We start from the raw sequence: 15,620 nt of genomic DNA, 5'->3' as shown, positions 1-15,620 counted from the left end.
ACATGGAGATAGGGGTAGACGCAGGTGACCTTTGCACAAGACCAGGGTCCCAGGGCCCAGCGAGCAACTTTCCAGGTTCCGAGGTACAGCGACTGCTCACGCCTCCCTCTCAGACTTCCAGTCTGCATTCTGCGAGGTGAAAAGCGGGTGCTGTTCAAATCACCACTTGTTACCCTGTTATAGCCAAGTCCCTGCAGCCTGAAGCATGGAGAAGACTGAGAGGCACTGAGCAGGCGCATCCTCACTGGGACGCTGAGGCTGGCCCTGGGGACCCCGGAGACTGCAGGAGGGCCAGCAGTGAGCAGGGCAGAGAGGTGGTCCTATTCCTGGTGAGAAAGGCGCCCTGTGGGGCTGGGTCCTGTGACTTGGTGCTGGTGCCGTCAATTTCTGGTCACACATCTTGCGTAAGGATGCCCTGGACACCACATTTGTAGGACAGAGCTGCCTTTGAGCAGCAAGCTCTGTACCACCTGTCCGGAAGTGCCACCCCCTGTAGCTGTTGTTCCTGTGGGGTAGAGACGCCAGAAGCTCTCCCCTCTGTGGGCAGTGGGACACTGGGATGACTGGAAGGTGCATTCTAATTGTGAAAATGGAGGGGGGGTGGGGGTGTGGACCCCGCAGTAACACCACCGCGCTGGGTGAAATGGTCGTGAGTCTAAATGCTGGCTGGCTCTCTGCACCCTGCACCTGCTGCATAGCTGTCTGCAAAGCTCAGGGCGTCTGAGAATGGCTTTGTGGACCACCCATCCCTCCCATAATGAGAAAGGGCCACGTGGCCCAGGGCGCTACCCACTGCTCGGCCTCGACTGCAGCCACCCCGGCCCCTGAGTGAAGGAGGCACCTGTCAGGGTTGCTGCTGCCCTGCTAGGCACACGTGTCCCTGAAGCTCCTCTCCACATGCTTCACCTCAGGGCCGCGTGGATCGTGGGGCCCCGGGGAGGCCAGCACCTTGCCTGCCACCTGGCTGTCCCAGCCCCAGCAGCTTTCAGGGGCGACCACACGTGTGATTCATGGGCAGACCCTCCAGATCCTGAAGGAGTGTCAACCCAGTTTTGTCACCGTGTGTCACCTCCCTTGATGCAGAGAGCATAGCATATGTGCCCACGGTGTGATGGGGCTGGACCAGGACCCTGAGATCTACAGGTTCGGGACCCGAAGCCGAGTGGGGCAGGGCGGACGCAGCCTGCAGGAGACAGAGGACAGCACACAGGCCCGAGCGCAAGTTTATATCCGGCAGCGGGGCAGTTGTAAATACATATTGCACTCTGCACACAGTCGGCTCGCACGGGTGTCGGCGGCCCTGGCGGGCAGTGTCTAGCGGCAAGAATGTCACTCTGAGAATGGAGAGGAGCAGGAGGAGGAGCAGGGGAGGCTGCCGTGGAGAGCAGAGGAGACCTGGGGGCCCAGGGACAGGCAGGTGGCTCTCAGGGCCCAGCAGCTCCAGGCTGGAGGGGAGAGGAGGGCTAGCGGGCAGGTGGGCAGCTCCCATGGGTCCCTGGGGACGTGGTCACTGTCACCAGCCACTGAGTGGGGATGGAGAGAGGGACAGAAGGAGGAGGGAAGGAGAGGAGGGAGAGGAAGAAGAACTAGAAGAGGAGGAGCACCGAGGAGGAGGAGGAGGAGGAGGCGGAGGAGGAGGAAAATGGAGACCAAGAAAGAGAAAGGCACCGGGAGCGAGTGAAGCAGAGAGACAGGCGCAGAGACAGAAAAGGGAGTTGGCGGAGACAGGAAGAGCGGCGGCCCAAGGAGGAGGAGGAGGAGGTCACCAGCCACAGAGAAGAGGGGCCGGACCCGTCCAGCGTCCCGCGCCGGCTAGCCCAGCACTGAGTGTCCCCTCGCTGATGTTCCTTTTCCCGAGGGTCGACCCCTGGAGATAGCACGGAGCCGGGGGAATAGAGAGGCCCGGCGCACGCTGCGCACTGCCACCCCAGGACCCGCGGCTCTGGAAGGGGGGGCGTCGCCGTGAGGATCTGCAGGACGGGCCTGCGGAAGAGGGCTCAGTTCATCAAACCTGCCGCAGACACCCCTCAGGTACCTCGGTTTACAAAAAGAGCCTGCCCAGGCTTGCTTAGAACAGCTTGCGCTGCGGTTATACGGATGGCGATGGTCCCCTCCAGGTCCTTCATCCGCCATTCCCTGGGCCAGCTTTGACTGGTCTTCGCGAGGCCGGACCGGAGCTGACTGCACGGACTTACTCGCCCTCCCTCCCACGCACTCGGCCGCGCTTGACCTGCTCGGTCTCCCTAGGTGTAACCCTCAGTGTTGGAGCCGCATGGATTTTACAAAATCCAAATTTCTTTGATTAAAGACGGAGGGAGAAACTCGTTCCCCAGGAACTCACTTTGGCTCAGTTTTAAATCTCGCCGTGCGCGATCAGCCTCGTCACATGGAGGAGAGGCCTCCTCTGGGGCGGGGGTGGTGACGCCCTGCAGGTGGCACTTTCTTGAGTGCCAGTGTCACCCCCTCCTGCCCCAGACACCACAGCAGCCACAGGAGCCCAAATTAAAGGCCAAAAGGAGAATGAGAACCGAGCTCAGCCGGCTCACACCTTCTCGTGCAGCCGCTCCAAGTACCCGTGTGGCTCCGGGCGGTCCCCGGGGTCCAGGTCCTGGCAGACCCACTTGATGTCGTCCTCCCTGTTCATGGCAACTGCGCTCTCGGCCGGGCCCCCGTCCTCTGGGGTGATGGCTGTGAAGGTGGTAAACGTCACTCTTTTCCTTTTCGAGGTAGGGGATACGGGGGGCTCGCTCCGCTGCCCCTTGCCCTCCGAGAGTGCGGTTCCCGCTGGTGGGAACAGCTGCCCGTTGGGGCCGGGCTGGGGGTCCGTGCCCAGGAGCAGGTACTTACTCTCCTCGAAGTCCACACCCCGGCCGATGGCGGTGACCTGCTCCTCGGGACAGGAGGCGAAGGCCGCCTGGGTATCCAGCAGCTCTGTCCGGTGGCTCAGCCCCACCCAGTCGTGGGAGCGGCTCAGCCCCTCCTGCTCCTCGAAGGGGACCTGCTTGTGCCTGTACTTCAGCACAAAGGTCACGCAGTTGATCAGGAAGACCACTATGGCCAGGCAGAAGACGCCCAGCAGCGCGTACATCCCGATCTCCAGGTCGCTGAGGCCCTTGGGCGCCTGCGCGGAGTCGCCCTCCTCCACCTCGGCGTCGCTCCTGGGGCCGTTGGCCTCGGGGAAGCTGGTGAGGTCCACCGCGATGGTCTGCAGGTGGCCGCCGTCCTCCAGCCCACCGCCCTGGCCCTGCTTCCGAGGCGGGGTCGGCCTCTGCGTGGTGCCGCCCCCGCCTTCCCTGAGCCCCACGGAGGACGAGCTGCTGCGGAACCGCCCTTCCGGGGCCCCCCACTCTGGCAGGGGCTTGGTGGACCTCCTGTCACCGATGCCATTTTCCAGGTGACCTGCTGCCTCAGCCTGCTGGATGTCACTGGTGTTGGGGTTGGCATCATTTTGGCCAAATTTCACCCTGACATCTGCCGTCCCGACGGCCAGCACGCTCTTGCGCTTGGACTTCTGGCATGTGTCGCTGATGGCCATCTCCACCTTGACTAGCGCGCCCCGGCCTTCTGTCTCAGCGGCGAGGACCGGCCACTGGAGCCTGGGGTCCCGGTGGATGGAGACCACCTTCTCGTCCAAGGACGTGGCCACCAGGGAGAAGTCCTGCCCGTCGTAGATGTCCAGGGGTGTGACGGAGCCATCACTGAACTGCACCCAGCAGCTGATGGCTGCTTCCTGTGGAGGAGAAGAGGGTGGTGAGCTCGGGCTGCAGAATCTTTAAACAAGGCAGAGCTGGATCTGAGTGCTCGCTGGGGTATGTCAGGGGGACCCCAAACCTGCAACGCCCAGCCTGCCCCAAAGGGACTCAAACCTGGGCGGTGTGAAGTGCCTGTGGCTGATTTTCCCCGCAGGTGTTGGAAGAAAGCCCAGGGCGGCCCAGAACCTGCCTCCACACGGCCACACCCCGCCCGGCAGAGGCCGCTGCTGCAGCCTGGGCCATTTGCGTGGCTCGTGAGTGAAGAACGTTCCAAGCACTGTCTTCACGATGCCCCAATGCCGCATCTGCACTCACGGATCACGACACAACAGGTCGTAGGACAAAGACTGCACCCCCAGGGGAGCTGCAGGCTTGGCTGGACCGCCCCCTCGCCCAGTCAGCAGGAGTAGCATGGACACACCTGGGGACACCAGGCCTGCTGGGCGAGGTTGCCCTCTGCCACCTGACCATGGGCAGAGCAGGGGGCCCCCGGGGCCCCTGGGTCATGCTCTGTGTGACTGCACACCCCAACCCCGAGCCTTCACTTTGTTTAGTCAGCTTGCTTCACGAACAGCAGCAGGCAGGGCGTCAGTGAGCCAGCCTGCTGCTCCATGCCAGCTTGTTTTCTCAGTGACGATGTCGGCACCTTTGACAGTGGTCGCTGCCCTGCACATGCCCAGGAGGACCAGAGCCTGGGGGTGTGTGGCCTTGACCCCAGGCCCAGGGAAAATGGACATGACTGCTGTGGGAGCCAAAGTCTTGTGGCCCTGAGTGGTCTATCCCTCCTACCTGCCCCTCTCTTCTGAGTTTCAAAGGAGAAAGACACAGGCAGCCCTGAGCTGGGGGTGAAGGCCTGCATCAGAGCTGGGCACAAATGAGTAAGATGGACAATTAGGACGGTTAAGTCATCTAAAATTTTAAAGTAAAAGGCACTGCCAGGAACTGCACTCAAAATAACCCCCCTCACTCTGAACCCACCCATTCCCTCATCCTCACCCCTTTCTGCAGCAGCTCCGGGGTCCTCTCCCCAGAGTGAGTTTGGCTATGCCGTCATGGCTGCTTTGAAGTCCTCAGTCAATTCAAGAGTTTCCCTTCCATGGTCATTTTTAGTTGGTGAGAGCCAGCCGGAAGTCACCGCTCAGTGCCAGGTCTGGGGACCTGGGAGGGCGAGCACACAGCGGCCTACGGAGCCTAGGCGTCCACTGGGCCGTGCTTGGCAGCCACTCACGTGGCTTTCATCACACTTGGTCGCAACCTCCTGAGAGAGCCTGGCGGAGCTACTGCAGAAGGTGGTGGGGCTGGTGGGCTGAGCGTGCCACCAGCGAGGGGCATTCTGAGGGGGCCACCGTGGCAGTGCGTTTCTGGATGCGATAGGTTTTCAAATTGAAACACACATTGTGTTTTTGGATCAGCTCTTGTATGGGTGGATGTTTGGTGCACAAGAAGACAGGAAACAAGACCAGCCCAAATCGCGGGGCAGGAAGGAGCAGGTGGGCAGAGACCGCGGGGCTCACACTGGGTTTGCAGCGCCCCACCTGCTCCCATGGCATCCGTGCTGTGTAAGCTTGTTTGCTGTCTCTCTCTACTTTTTTGGTTTTTTGAGACAGGGTTTTAGTATGCAGTTCAGGATGGCCTTGAACTCACTATGTAGACCAGGCTGGCCTAAAACTCACAGTGATCCTCCCGCCTCAGCCTTCCAAGTGCACCACCATGGCCTGCCCTGAACACACGCAAGCTGGTTTCCTGCTGCTGTAGCTCAGCCTTTGGAAGGGCACTGTCAGTGCCGACCAGGACTGCCTGCTGCCCGGAACTCCTGCATGCAGCCGGGTTTCCAGGTTCTTCTGGTCATCTCTACAATCCTGGCAGCATCCCACGTCTCCGGGGCAGAGTCAGCTGTCCATGGGGACTGAGGCTGCCCAAGCTGCCACCTGCCAGCCCAGGCTTGGGGCAAGGATCCGCTGCACGGCCTGGTCCCAGCTGGCCCTGTCCCTCCCTGTGTTCCTGACTGCTGGCCACCTGGTTCTGTCCGTGTCCGCACAGAAAGAAGCCCGAGGTGATTTCTCCTTTGCTGCCACAGCCCCCATCCAGCAGCACCTGGCTTCACTAAGGCCCAGTGAGGGCTGAGGGCTGGGATGCATCTGCCCATAACCTGGTGAACTGCACAGGCTGCAGAGGGGTGGCTTGTGGTAGCCCCCGACTCTGGCTGGGCTCCCCTTCCTGTCAGGCACAGTGTGGTCTCCAGGTCTCCAGGGCAGCAGGCGGGCAGGAAGGGCTCCCCAGGGAGGGGGAGGCCAGCCCAGTCTGTGGAGAGTGTCTCTGATGTAGCAGCTGATGGCCACTGTCCCTGTGGGAAGACACGGTCCCCAGAGCTCTGTGTTCACAATTCAGCATCGTCTGTCTGTCTGTCTGTCTGTCTGTCTGTCTGTCTGTCTGTCTGCCTATAGCTGAAGAGAAAGGCAGACTATTCCATCTGCAGATGCCCCCCTTACAGTCACCTTGTGATCCATACCCACATGGCACATATCACACATGTCCACACAAGCACATCCACACACCCAGGCATATACACTACAAACACACACAACTGTCATGAGACATTACTGCCACAAGACAGCACCGTGCTTAGAGACTTGGGCACTCAGATGCATGAGAAATACAGCACACACAAACACAAGGACATACAGTACATGCCCAGACACACAAAACAAGCTGAGCACTTCTTTCAAAGAGAGAAGGAAACTCGTGCTGATGTCACCACAGGCTGCCCGTGTCCCTGCAGCTCCATAGTGAACAGCGTGTGAACCACCTCCTCTGTCCCCTTCAGCACCCCAGGCCTTCCCATGGCTGAGTGAAGCCCAGCGCATCTACCACGACCACATGGACAGAGGCAGGCAGAGCCGCCACCCGCGTGTCTGTGTGGCAAAGACAGCCAGGTGTGAGGCCTTGCCCCTGGGGGCTGTAATTTTCTGCTATGCAACTCCTTCCTGCGCTGGTCAGGGAGCTGGGAGCCCCAGGGCTCCAGCAGCTGCTCCATAAGTCCCCAGGCAGCAGCAGGTGGCCTGCGTGTGTGAGATCCTCCTGTGCCCACGTCCACTGCCGAGAGTGCGTGCCCTCGCCCTGGCCCTGCCCTCACCTGTCTGGGCCTCTGCAGCAGCTCCTGGGCCACTGCAGTGGCGAAGATGGCTCTGTTGCTTCCCGGGCTGAGCTGCAAGGAGAGGGACAGTCCCGTCACCAGCTGGACCCCGAGGTCTGTGATGGTCACCTTTTCATCCAGCACGGTGATGGTCTTCTCAGCTAGGATGGCGTCCGACAGAGGGGATAGGATCTGGGGGCAGAAGCAACAGGACAAAGAGGCTTTCTGTGTCCCCGCAGCTGCCCTGGGCTGCTGCCGAGCATGCGGCGTGCTGGAGCCCGGCCCTCCCGCCAGACCCTCCTGGATTCTGCATGTGCCGGAGGACAGGGCGGTGCTACTCTTGTCCACCCTCAGACCCCACATGCCCTGTGCCTGCCTCCGTGACAAGGAGCTGGTGTCCCCCTACACTACCTGTGTAGTCCGTTTCACACCTCTAAAACACCACTGTCTGCTCATAACCACTTTATTAAAATCATTTGCTTCTAAAAAGCCTTCACATCCCCAAAGCATTTGGGTTCTATACCCAAGCTGTGTATTCACCTTTCCTTTCTCATACACAGACAGCACCCCCAGGCAGCCTCCTTGACCTATGCTCCATAGAACACACCCCTTCCCTAACTGGGGTCTCCCTTTCCACATGGGAGGGGCAGGGGGCTGCGATCCAGTTATGCCTGGCACCTTCTTGTGCATCTTCTATGCCTGCTGCTAAAGCGCCGCCTCCCTTCTCTCCTGCACACCCTGCACACGTGTGCACACCACACATGCCCACGAGGAGCTGATCAGGCGACCAGCTAGGAGTGTCTCCTGTGATCTCAGCCTCCCGTGTGCTGGGTCACCAGGCCTGGCTCAATGGAAAGGATGGTTTAAGATGTAGTCAATGACCCTACTCTTTCTAAAGCCCAGATTTTGCACACAAAGCATTTCAGCTTTCCTGGGGCCATGGGTGTGTGCGGCCACACCGCACGCTTTGCGTGGGCCCACCCATCCAGACTACTCCCTCTGTTCCCTGACCCAGGTCCAAGGCCTGCCTGTAGGTCCTGGTCAGCCCAGCTTCCCAGAGGAACCTTGCAGCTCCCTGGCCACGCGTGCCTGTGTGCGCCCCCATCCGCATCCAGGCCTGCCCTGCACTCTGCCTGCGGAATCCATCCACAGCGTGATCAGAGGCCCTGGGAACCGAGTGGGCCCCACGCTGGACAGGTGCAGCCTCCGTTCTTGTCGCGGGGCCCCAGGGATAACAAGTGCACAGCACCCACACCGCATGAGGCGCACCACGTCTGCGCACCGTGGCCCATGCCCGAGATCCCTGCACCTCAGGAGGCTGATGCAGGAGGGCTGCGAGCTCAGCCCACCCTGCCGAGCGTGTGAGCTCCAGGATTTGCTTGGGTGGAGCTCCGTGCACAGGCCCTGGGTTCAGTCCTCAGCACCAGGGGAGAGAATCACACTGCAGGCTGTCAGTGGGAGACCCAGACAGGCCTCGCTGACCACCTGCCTGCTCCGTTCACACCCAGGACCTGCTGCTTGGGCCGCTGGGCAAGAAGCGTGAGCGGCAGGGTGGTCTTGGGTGGCTTCTACAGTAACCCCGTGTGGAGTTACGTTTTAGAGTTCGCAGCCTCAGTCTTTCATGGATTTTTTCTTAGAATTTAACTAATAATTGTTCCCAGAAACCGCCACCATTTTGCCTAAACTGCAAGTATCCTCAATTGTGTTTTTGGTGTTACGTTTGTAACTAGCCAATCGGCAAGTATTGCTCAGTTCTCCTCACTGTTGATTGGCTGCTGCCTGGTAACCCATCCGGGGCATCCCTGAATCGTGGCAGCTTGCTGTACAGCGTGTAGCTGTCCCCAGGGTCTTGCTTTATTCTCCCTAAAGCCCTTAAGATCCCCAGAGGCCGCCAAAATGCCCTGCACCTTCTAAGGCTTTATTATAAAACATTTTATGAAATTAAATACATAACTGGGGAAGACATGGCATATGTAGGGTTTAAATTATAAAAATAGGCGATCCTAGACATTATCTAACCATATCTGACACCAGCAGCGTTTTGCAATTGTCTGCTCCAGGAAAGCAGCCCCGTGAATTTCGGGGGTCCACTGCGCTGTCATTTTGCAGACTGTACTGTACACCACGTACTGAGGTTTTCAGTCCTGCTACAGAGCCACAGGGGAGGTGCAACAGCCAAAACAAAGTCCCCAGGCTGGAGCTCCCTCTGGCCACTTCTGTTCTGAGCCCTGCGATGTGCGCTCGTGGTCCGCGTCCTCATGTAGCGACCAATTCGGTCAATGACCTGGCTGCAGGCCTGGAACTTAGTCAAAAGAAGAAAGTCCGGGTGGAAATGCCACGCACGTGACACAAGGCTGAGTGCTAATGGAGTCTGTGCCAGGGATCCCCCTCCCGGAATAAAACGACCTCTCCTCAACACCAGCCCACTTTCTGGAGGGATTGGTTGTGGACGTACTGGAATCAGATCCAGGGTCAGCCAGAGGCCCCTTGTGCACAGCCATTTAGACCCCACGGCCAGCTGGCGGAAGCTCTTCTTCCCCCTCACTGGCAGCACAGCCCTTCGCCCCCCGGTGGGCATGGTGTGGCAATCCCGGCCCAGTGCTCCTGGAAGGTGCTGGCTTCATAGTCTCTGGGTAGTCCCAGTCCTGCTGCACTGACCCCAAGACCAGCCGAGCCAGAACAAGGTCCTGGCCATCAGCGAGGGGGCAGCAGTGTCACAAGGGGCGGAAGCTGGGCAGGAAAGGTCAGAGGGAAGCTGCTGCCCAGGGCTCATTTCCCAGGAAGCTGAGACCCAGGGTAGCCAAGCAAGGTGGGGGCCCGCGTGTCACACCTGCGGGGTCCTTGGCTCAGTGGCATCTCTGCCTCACTCTTGTTCAGTTCCATTAAGGCCACCCTGGGACAACATCTGTGCTAAGACAGTGTGGTCAGCGGGGTTCTGGAGGGGGGGCCCAGGCAGGCCATCCTCCAGCATCCTACCTGGATGGTGGTCATGCCCAGCTCCTGCCCGGTCAGCACTTGTCCCCCTTGCAGCTGAGCGATCCTGGGCTCTTCCACCTGCATGAAGTCACTTATCAGCTCTGTGATGTCCACTTGCCAGTCGGGACCCAGCAGATGGGCCAGCTGTCCTCCGGGGCTGGCCGCCTCAGCCACGAACTGCGTCAGGACCCGCACCATGGCGCGCTGGAACTGCAGCGTGCAGCCACGGCCCCGCCTCTCCTCCTCCTCCTCCTCCTCGCTGTCCCGCACTGGCCTGTCAAAGAGTCAGGTCAGTGGGACAGACATGTGGGGCTGGGAGGGCATGGGCCAGGCACTGCCTCTGGGGGCTCACAGTCAGACGGGAGGCTGGGGGTACTTATGCCCACAGTAGGAGGAGGCCCGGCCACCCAGGAGGGGCAGGGGGTGGCAGGGTCTCATCATCCCTCTTGCGCACCTCCTCTCTGGGTGACTCTTCAGCGTGAGCTGTCCCTAGAGATGTTCTGTCCGTGGACATCTGATAGAAGGGCTCGAGGATCACTTTCAGGATGTGGTTTTAAAGACTGTGACATGGCAGGGTGTGGAGGCACAGGCCTATAATCTCAGGACTCAGGAAGCTGAGGCAGGAGGTGGCTGCGAGATCAAAGCCGTCCTGAACTGCCTAGCAACACTCAGTCTCCAAGAGCAACCAAAGCAACAAGTCTGGGGCGTCGGCATTGCTTGTGTTCTCTCTCTCTGGCTGGGCCCGGCAGCCCCCTCGTGAAGCACGTGTCCCACGCTGCCCTGCGGCTGCCAAGTGCATACTCAGCACGGACCCACCCTGCTCACAGGTGGGCAGCAACCTGCGGAGGCCCAGGCCGCGCAGTCTGTGCCCACTCTGTGATCCACAGAACTGTAGGACAATGCAGTGGCCTGCTAGGCCAGCGGTGCAGAGCCTTCAGAGACCAAGCCCCCAACTGCAACCCCAAGCCCGCGAATTTATCCCTGAGTGCCAACAGTGCGACTCGCCTGAGCGTCCAGTGCTCAGATATTCTGTACCATGCTGCATTTTTGGATACTTTCTTCAAGGGGATTGAATTGAGGATTTTTGCATGGAGATGTTTTCATTCCTTTTTATTTAATTTAATTTTGTTTTGACATAGTGTCTCAAGAAGTTGTTAGGTTGTCCAGGCTAGACTCATTTGCGATCCTCCTGCATCAGCCTCCCAGAGTGCTGGGACCGCTGGAGGGCACCGGTGTGCCCAGCTTAGGACAACTTGCAGACTCAAGTGTAAGCCACCAAACCCCACAGCAGGAGGTGACCAGGATGACGAGGTCACGTGGACTGTGAAGCCTTGCAAACAGCAGAGGGAGTAGTGAGGCCCTGGCCCCAGGCTGGGCTCCTCACCTGAGACAGGCAGGAGGGGCCCAGGGTGGACGTAGACAGATGCCAGCCGCTCCCTCAGCGTCTCCCCTGAGTGCCGTGGCCTGATTCCACTGCCATCACCTCGAACAAGCTCACGCTGTGTCTCACGCCGAGGCAGCCTCTGGATGAGGTGACCAGGGCTCTGTCTCTCCCTGCAGGCTGAGATTCGCTCCCTACCCCACTCCCCTGCCTGACACCGGCAGCCCTGTGCTTAAGCGCCACTACCATGGTGCTCTGTGGCTGTCCAGAGGACCCACGGCCACCTCCTCCAGGCCTCCTGCAGTGGGGTCCCAGGGCAGAGGGAAAGAGTGTCCAGGTCCCCTCAGTGGGAAGCCAAGTCCACAGCCCACAGGTGTCTTTTGGTGTCTGCTCAGCTCACGCCAACTTGGCATCCTTGCTGAGTCCTCTGGGCATGGATGTGTGTGCCTGGTTTCCCTGAGGTGACAGTTGTGAGGGACAGGCTGAGCGCCTATGGCTTCCTTGCTAGCAATCAGTTGGCTGCTTGGTGGCTGGGTCTGCACTGAACAACAGAAAACGAGATCTAAACTTGGTTTTGCTGGGCTTGATGGCACTCAGGAGGCTGAGGCATGAGGATCACCGCAAGTTCAAGTCCAGCCTGAACTACACAGTGGGATCTGGTCTCAAAAAAAATATAAGATGAATCAAAGGGTTTCAATTTGACTTCACCAGGGCCAAGAGTTTAAGGCCCTTTGGGCCAGGGGTGTGAAGGGCCACACTTTCAGGCAGACTGCATCCTGGTGTTTTCTGAGGGACATTTGTTCCTGGCTCCTTCCCACAAGCCAGCCCCCCACCAGCCCTCCTGGCTGCAGCTGGGCCCGGAGCCTTGGTCAGGGCAGCCCAAGTGCACTGCAGCTGGGCTATGCTATTAGGTATGGGATGGGTGCAACCTAGCGAGGGCAAGACTTAAGTTGGGGGTTTCTCGGAGGTGTTGGGAAAGTGAGGACACACTTTCACCAGGAGCCACAGAGAAGAAAGAGTGGAAGTCTGGGGGGCTGATGAGAGAACAAGTCTGCTCAGGATGCAGCCTCCAGAGCTGAGGGAGGGACATTCTGGCCAAAAGATGTCAGGGGATCCTCGGCCCAGTCTCAGCTCGGGCATGCAGGCTATGCGCAGCCCTTGGAGCGCACCCACCCTGCTCCTATGGTGGTTTCCCCCATACAGAGGCATACCTTTTGTTGGAAACAATAGGGACTCTCCAGCCCTTGATCTGGTTGAGCTCTGTGTCCGACACCTCGATCTGTAGCGGGAGGCGGGGCACCCACACTGTCATCTCCAGGGGGCTGTCCAGGTGCTGGTAGGAGAAGGTGACCACCACATTGACCTTGCCTTTCATTTCCTTCCCATTGACAAAGATGTAGTCACATCTGTCGGATACCTACAAAGGGTGGAGGGAGAGGCAGCTGAGTCTCATCATATCCTCTGGTGCAGAATGGGGAGAACCACTGTGCTCTTGACCTACTGCAGTGAGGACTGAGCCCCAGTGTAGGGGAGACACATTGTTAATGCCTTTGAGAACAGCTGATGGGGCTGCAGTAGCTACCATCTTAGACATCACAGAGGCAGAGTCGAGGACCTTTTATACCCAGCTGAGGAGCCAGCCAAATCGAGGAACTTTTATACCTAGCTGGAGAGGCAGCTGAGTCAAGGGCCTTTCATACCCAGCTGAAGAGGCAGCTGAGTTCAGGGCCTTTTATACCCAGCTGGAGAGGCAGCTGAGCCGAGGGCCTTTCATTCCCAGCTGAAGAGGCAGCCAAGTCGAGGGCCTTTTGTATCCAGCTGGAGAGGCAGCTGAATAGAGAGTCTTTTGTACCCAGCTGTAGTGGTCCACAATCTACTGGTAAAGGAAATTTCATATATATATATGAAAAAATATATATATATACATATATATATATATATATATATGAAAAAAATATATGTATAGTGTGTAGAATCTATATGATAAATGATCACCAGGTTCAAGTACGTTCACACAGCCCTTATCCTCACCAGCTCCTTTCTGTGCACGTGCCTCTCTGTGTGTGTGTGTGTGTGTGTGTGTGTGTGTGTGTCTGTGTGTGTGTCTGTGTGGTGTGATGTGAGAAATTTCACAGTCTATTCTGCTGACAAATTGCAAGCACACAATACGCCATTACTAACTAGAGTTGCTGGGGTGTGAATTAGGTCCTCAGGATTATGCATGTGACATAACTGGAACCTGCATCTGACTGTCACCCCAAGCTCCTGCCCAGCCCTGGCAACAATGTCTCCCTCTGCTTCCACATGTTGAGGGTTTTAGCCTTCACATCAGTGAGATCACGAAGTGGCTGCACTTCAGTGCTGGCTCATGTCACTCAGCGTGACATGCAGGCTCACCAGGAACGACAGGGCTTCCTTCCTCATGAAGGCTGAGTGGTAACCATGGTGCAGGGCACCTGCCTTGTGAGGCCACCTGTCAGCAGTACTCAGGTTTTGTCCAGGATGCACTCACTTTTCTGAGTGATTGAGTGAGACATTCTGAGATAGGAGAAGATCCTCGCATGCTGGGTGTGTGTGCCCTAATCGAGCAAGTGGGGCTCCTCTTGACAGAGCTGAATGACACCCCTGTCACTGGGATTAGTGGCCAGACCATCTGAGAGGCCAGAGTTGCCTGCACTTCACAGGTGGTAAAGTTGAGGCCCACAGACCTGTGGTCAACTCCATCGGGACAAGGCTGGGTGCTTGACCCAGGTCCTGCCACTGCCTCTGTCCCCATGTGCCACCCTGGCTAGTGCCCTCTTGGCTTCTGTCTTTTACAGAGGGAAACTCCTGGGTGCATCAGAGGGGCCAAGGGAAAGTGGAGCTGGGCGAGCAGGCTGTGGCTGCACCCTGAGAGCCATTCCTGATGAGGGCCTCACATGTCAAGGGCGGCGGGGACAGCAGGGAAGGAGCAAGGCTAGGTCTGAGGATCAGCTCTGCAGAGGAGGGGGCGGCCCAGCCCCATGCATGAGGGGGAGCTGTGTCACTTTGGTGGCACAGGCACCTCGAGCTAATCATAACACCAGTGCCACCAGCCCCTGAGGCCCCAGAACACATGGCCACAGCCCACCCTGTGAGGCCAGGCTCTCTGGGATCATGGTGTTTCCTCTCCAGTCCTTTGTCACTAAAGCCAAGTGGCACAGAGGGTGAGACTTCCTGAAGGACGGGAAGAAAAAGGGGATAGATAGAGATAGAGGGAGAGAGGGAGGAAGAGAGGGAGGGAAGAAAGGAAAGAAGCCAGGGTGGAAGGAAGCTGGAGTCCTGGGCGGGGTTGGGTCCAGCTGTGCCTTTCTTTTCCTAAACGCCTTCCCTGCAGTAAGAGAGGAGGTGACAGAACCCAAGACTAAGTGGAGACAAGGCAGCCATGGAGGGCAAAGCAGACCAACGTCCACGCAGGGTGCTTTCCAGACGGCTGCAGCTGCCCAGGCCCAGAAGTTGGCGCTGCAATCCTGGGTCCTGGGGAAGGGTGTGTGTGTGTGTGTGTGTGTGTGTGTGTGTGTGTGCATGTGTGTGTCTCCATGCATGTGTCTGCATGCGTGTGCTTGTGGTGCTGTTTAGATCAACTACTGAAAAGAAGCAGTCCACTGCTGAAGTGCCGTGACCCCTGTGTCCTGTGTGTGGTGACTTGCACATGCAGGCAGGATCCCGGGCATGGCTGTCAGTCCCTCGCCTGTGACTCCTGGTCCTTACCAGGCTGCTGTGAGCTGGTCCTGCCTCCCTGCAGCCAGCTTGGTGCTGGGCAGGACTGCAGGCCTAGGAATGGCGTCACTTCTGGGGACGACGCTTCCTTCCCAGGCGGAGGTGAGGGACACCTTTCTCTGTGTGACACTTGTGGTTTCGCTCAGACTGCAGGGCTTGGTCTCTCTCCTGTGTGGGTGTGGTCAGGCCTGGGTGTCAGCTGGCATGGCTCTGAGAACCACTCAGTCCCTGAGAGACTCTGATCTCGGTGCCCCCTAAGGAGCCCTGGCCTGAGGGGGGCCTGGGTCCAAGTGCGGGGCTCCAGGAGCCTTGAGGACGGAGAAGCCAAGAGACTAAGAGAACCCGGACTGGAGCTGGGCAGGGAGGGCTGGAGCCAGGCAGAGAGGGACAGAGGGAGGCAGTGCGAGCTCAGTAGTCACATATGCGAGGGCAGCCGCTCCTTGATGAGCCTCTCTTGGGGCTTCCCTGGGCTCAGAGACCCTCCAGACTCTTCTTCCCCATAGGGCGTGGCCCCACCCTCAGTGCCCAGGTGCACAAAGTGGGACCTTCACGTGCTGAGTCTGGGTTGAGCCTGGAGGCTCCTCCGTCCATGCTGAAGGACACCTGGAGGTGTCAGGCCGGACCCTGGGCCCTCGGGCTT

General features: G+C 58.7%; 1 protein-coding gene across 1 annotated transcript in view; it reads right to left on the bottom strand.

Annotated features, from left to right (window-relative positions):
• Nucleotides 1-2,324: 2,324 nt before the first annotated feature.
• The window catches only part of Tmem132d (transmembrane protein 132D), a 482,864-nt gene continuing 469,568 nt past the window's right edge, over nt 2,325-15,620 (bottom strand). Inside the window, exons 7-10 of the mRNA XM_004635957.2 lie at nt 12,454-12,659; nt 9,862-10,135; nt 6,886-7,077; nt 2,325-3,730 (exon numbers count right to left, since the gene is read on the bottom strand). Of these exons, the coding sequence (XP_004636014.1) occupies nt 2,543-3,730; nt 6,886-7,077; nt 9,862-10,135; nt 12,454-12,659 (1,860 nt within the window). The 3' untranslated portion in view covers nt 2,325-2,542. The remainder of the gene's footprint in view (nt 3,731-6,885; nt 7,078-9,861; nt 10,136-12,453; nt 12,660-15,620) is intronic.

Source organism: Octodon degus, unplaced genomic scaffold (genome assembly GCF_000260255.1).
Source record: "Octodon degus isolate 3935 unplaced genomic scaffold, OctDeg1.0 scaffold00076, whole genome shotgun sequence".
NCBI classification, from domain to species: domain Eukaryota; kingdom Metazoa; phylum Chordata; class Mammalia; order Rodentia; family Octodontidae; genus Octodon; species Octodon degus.
The sequence above is the reverse complement of the archived record's forward strand: the minus strand, read 5'-3'. Positions and strand labels throughout refer to the sequence as shown.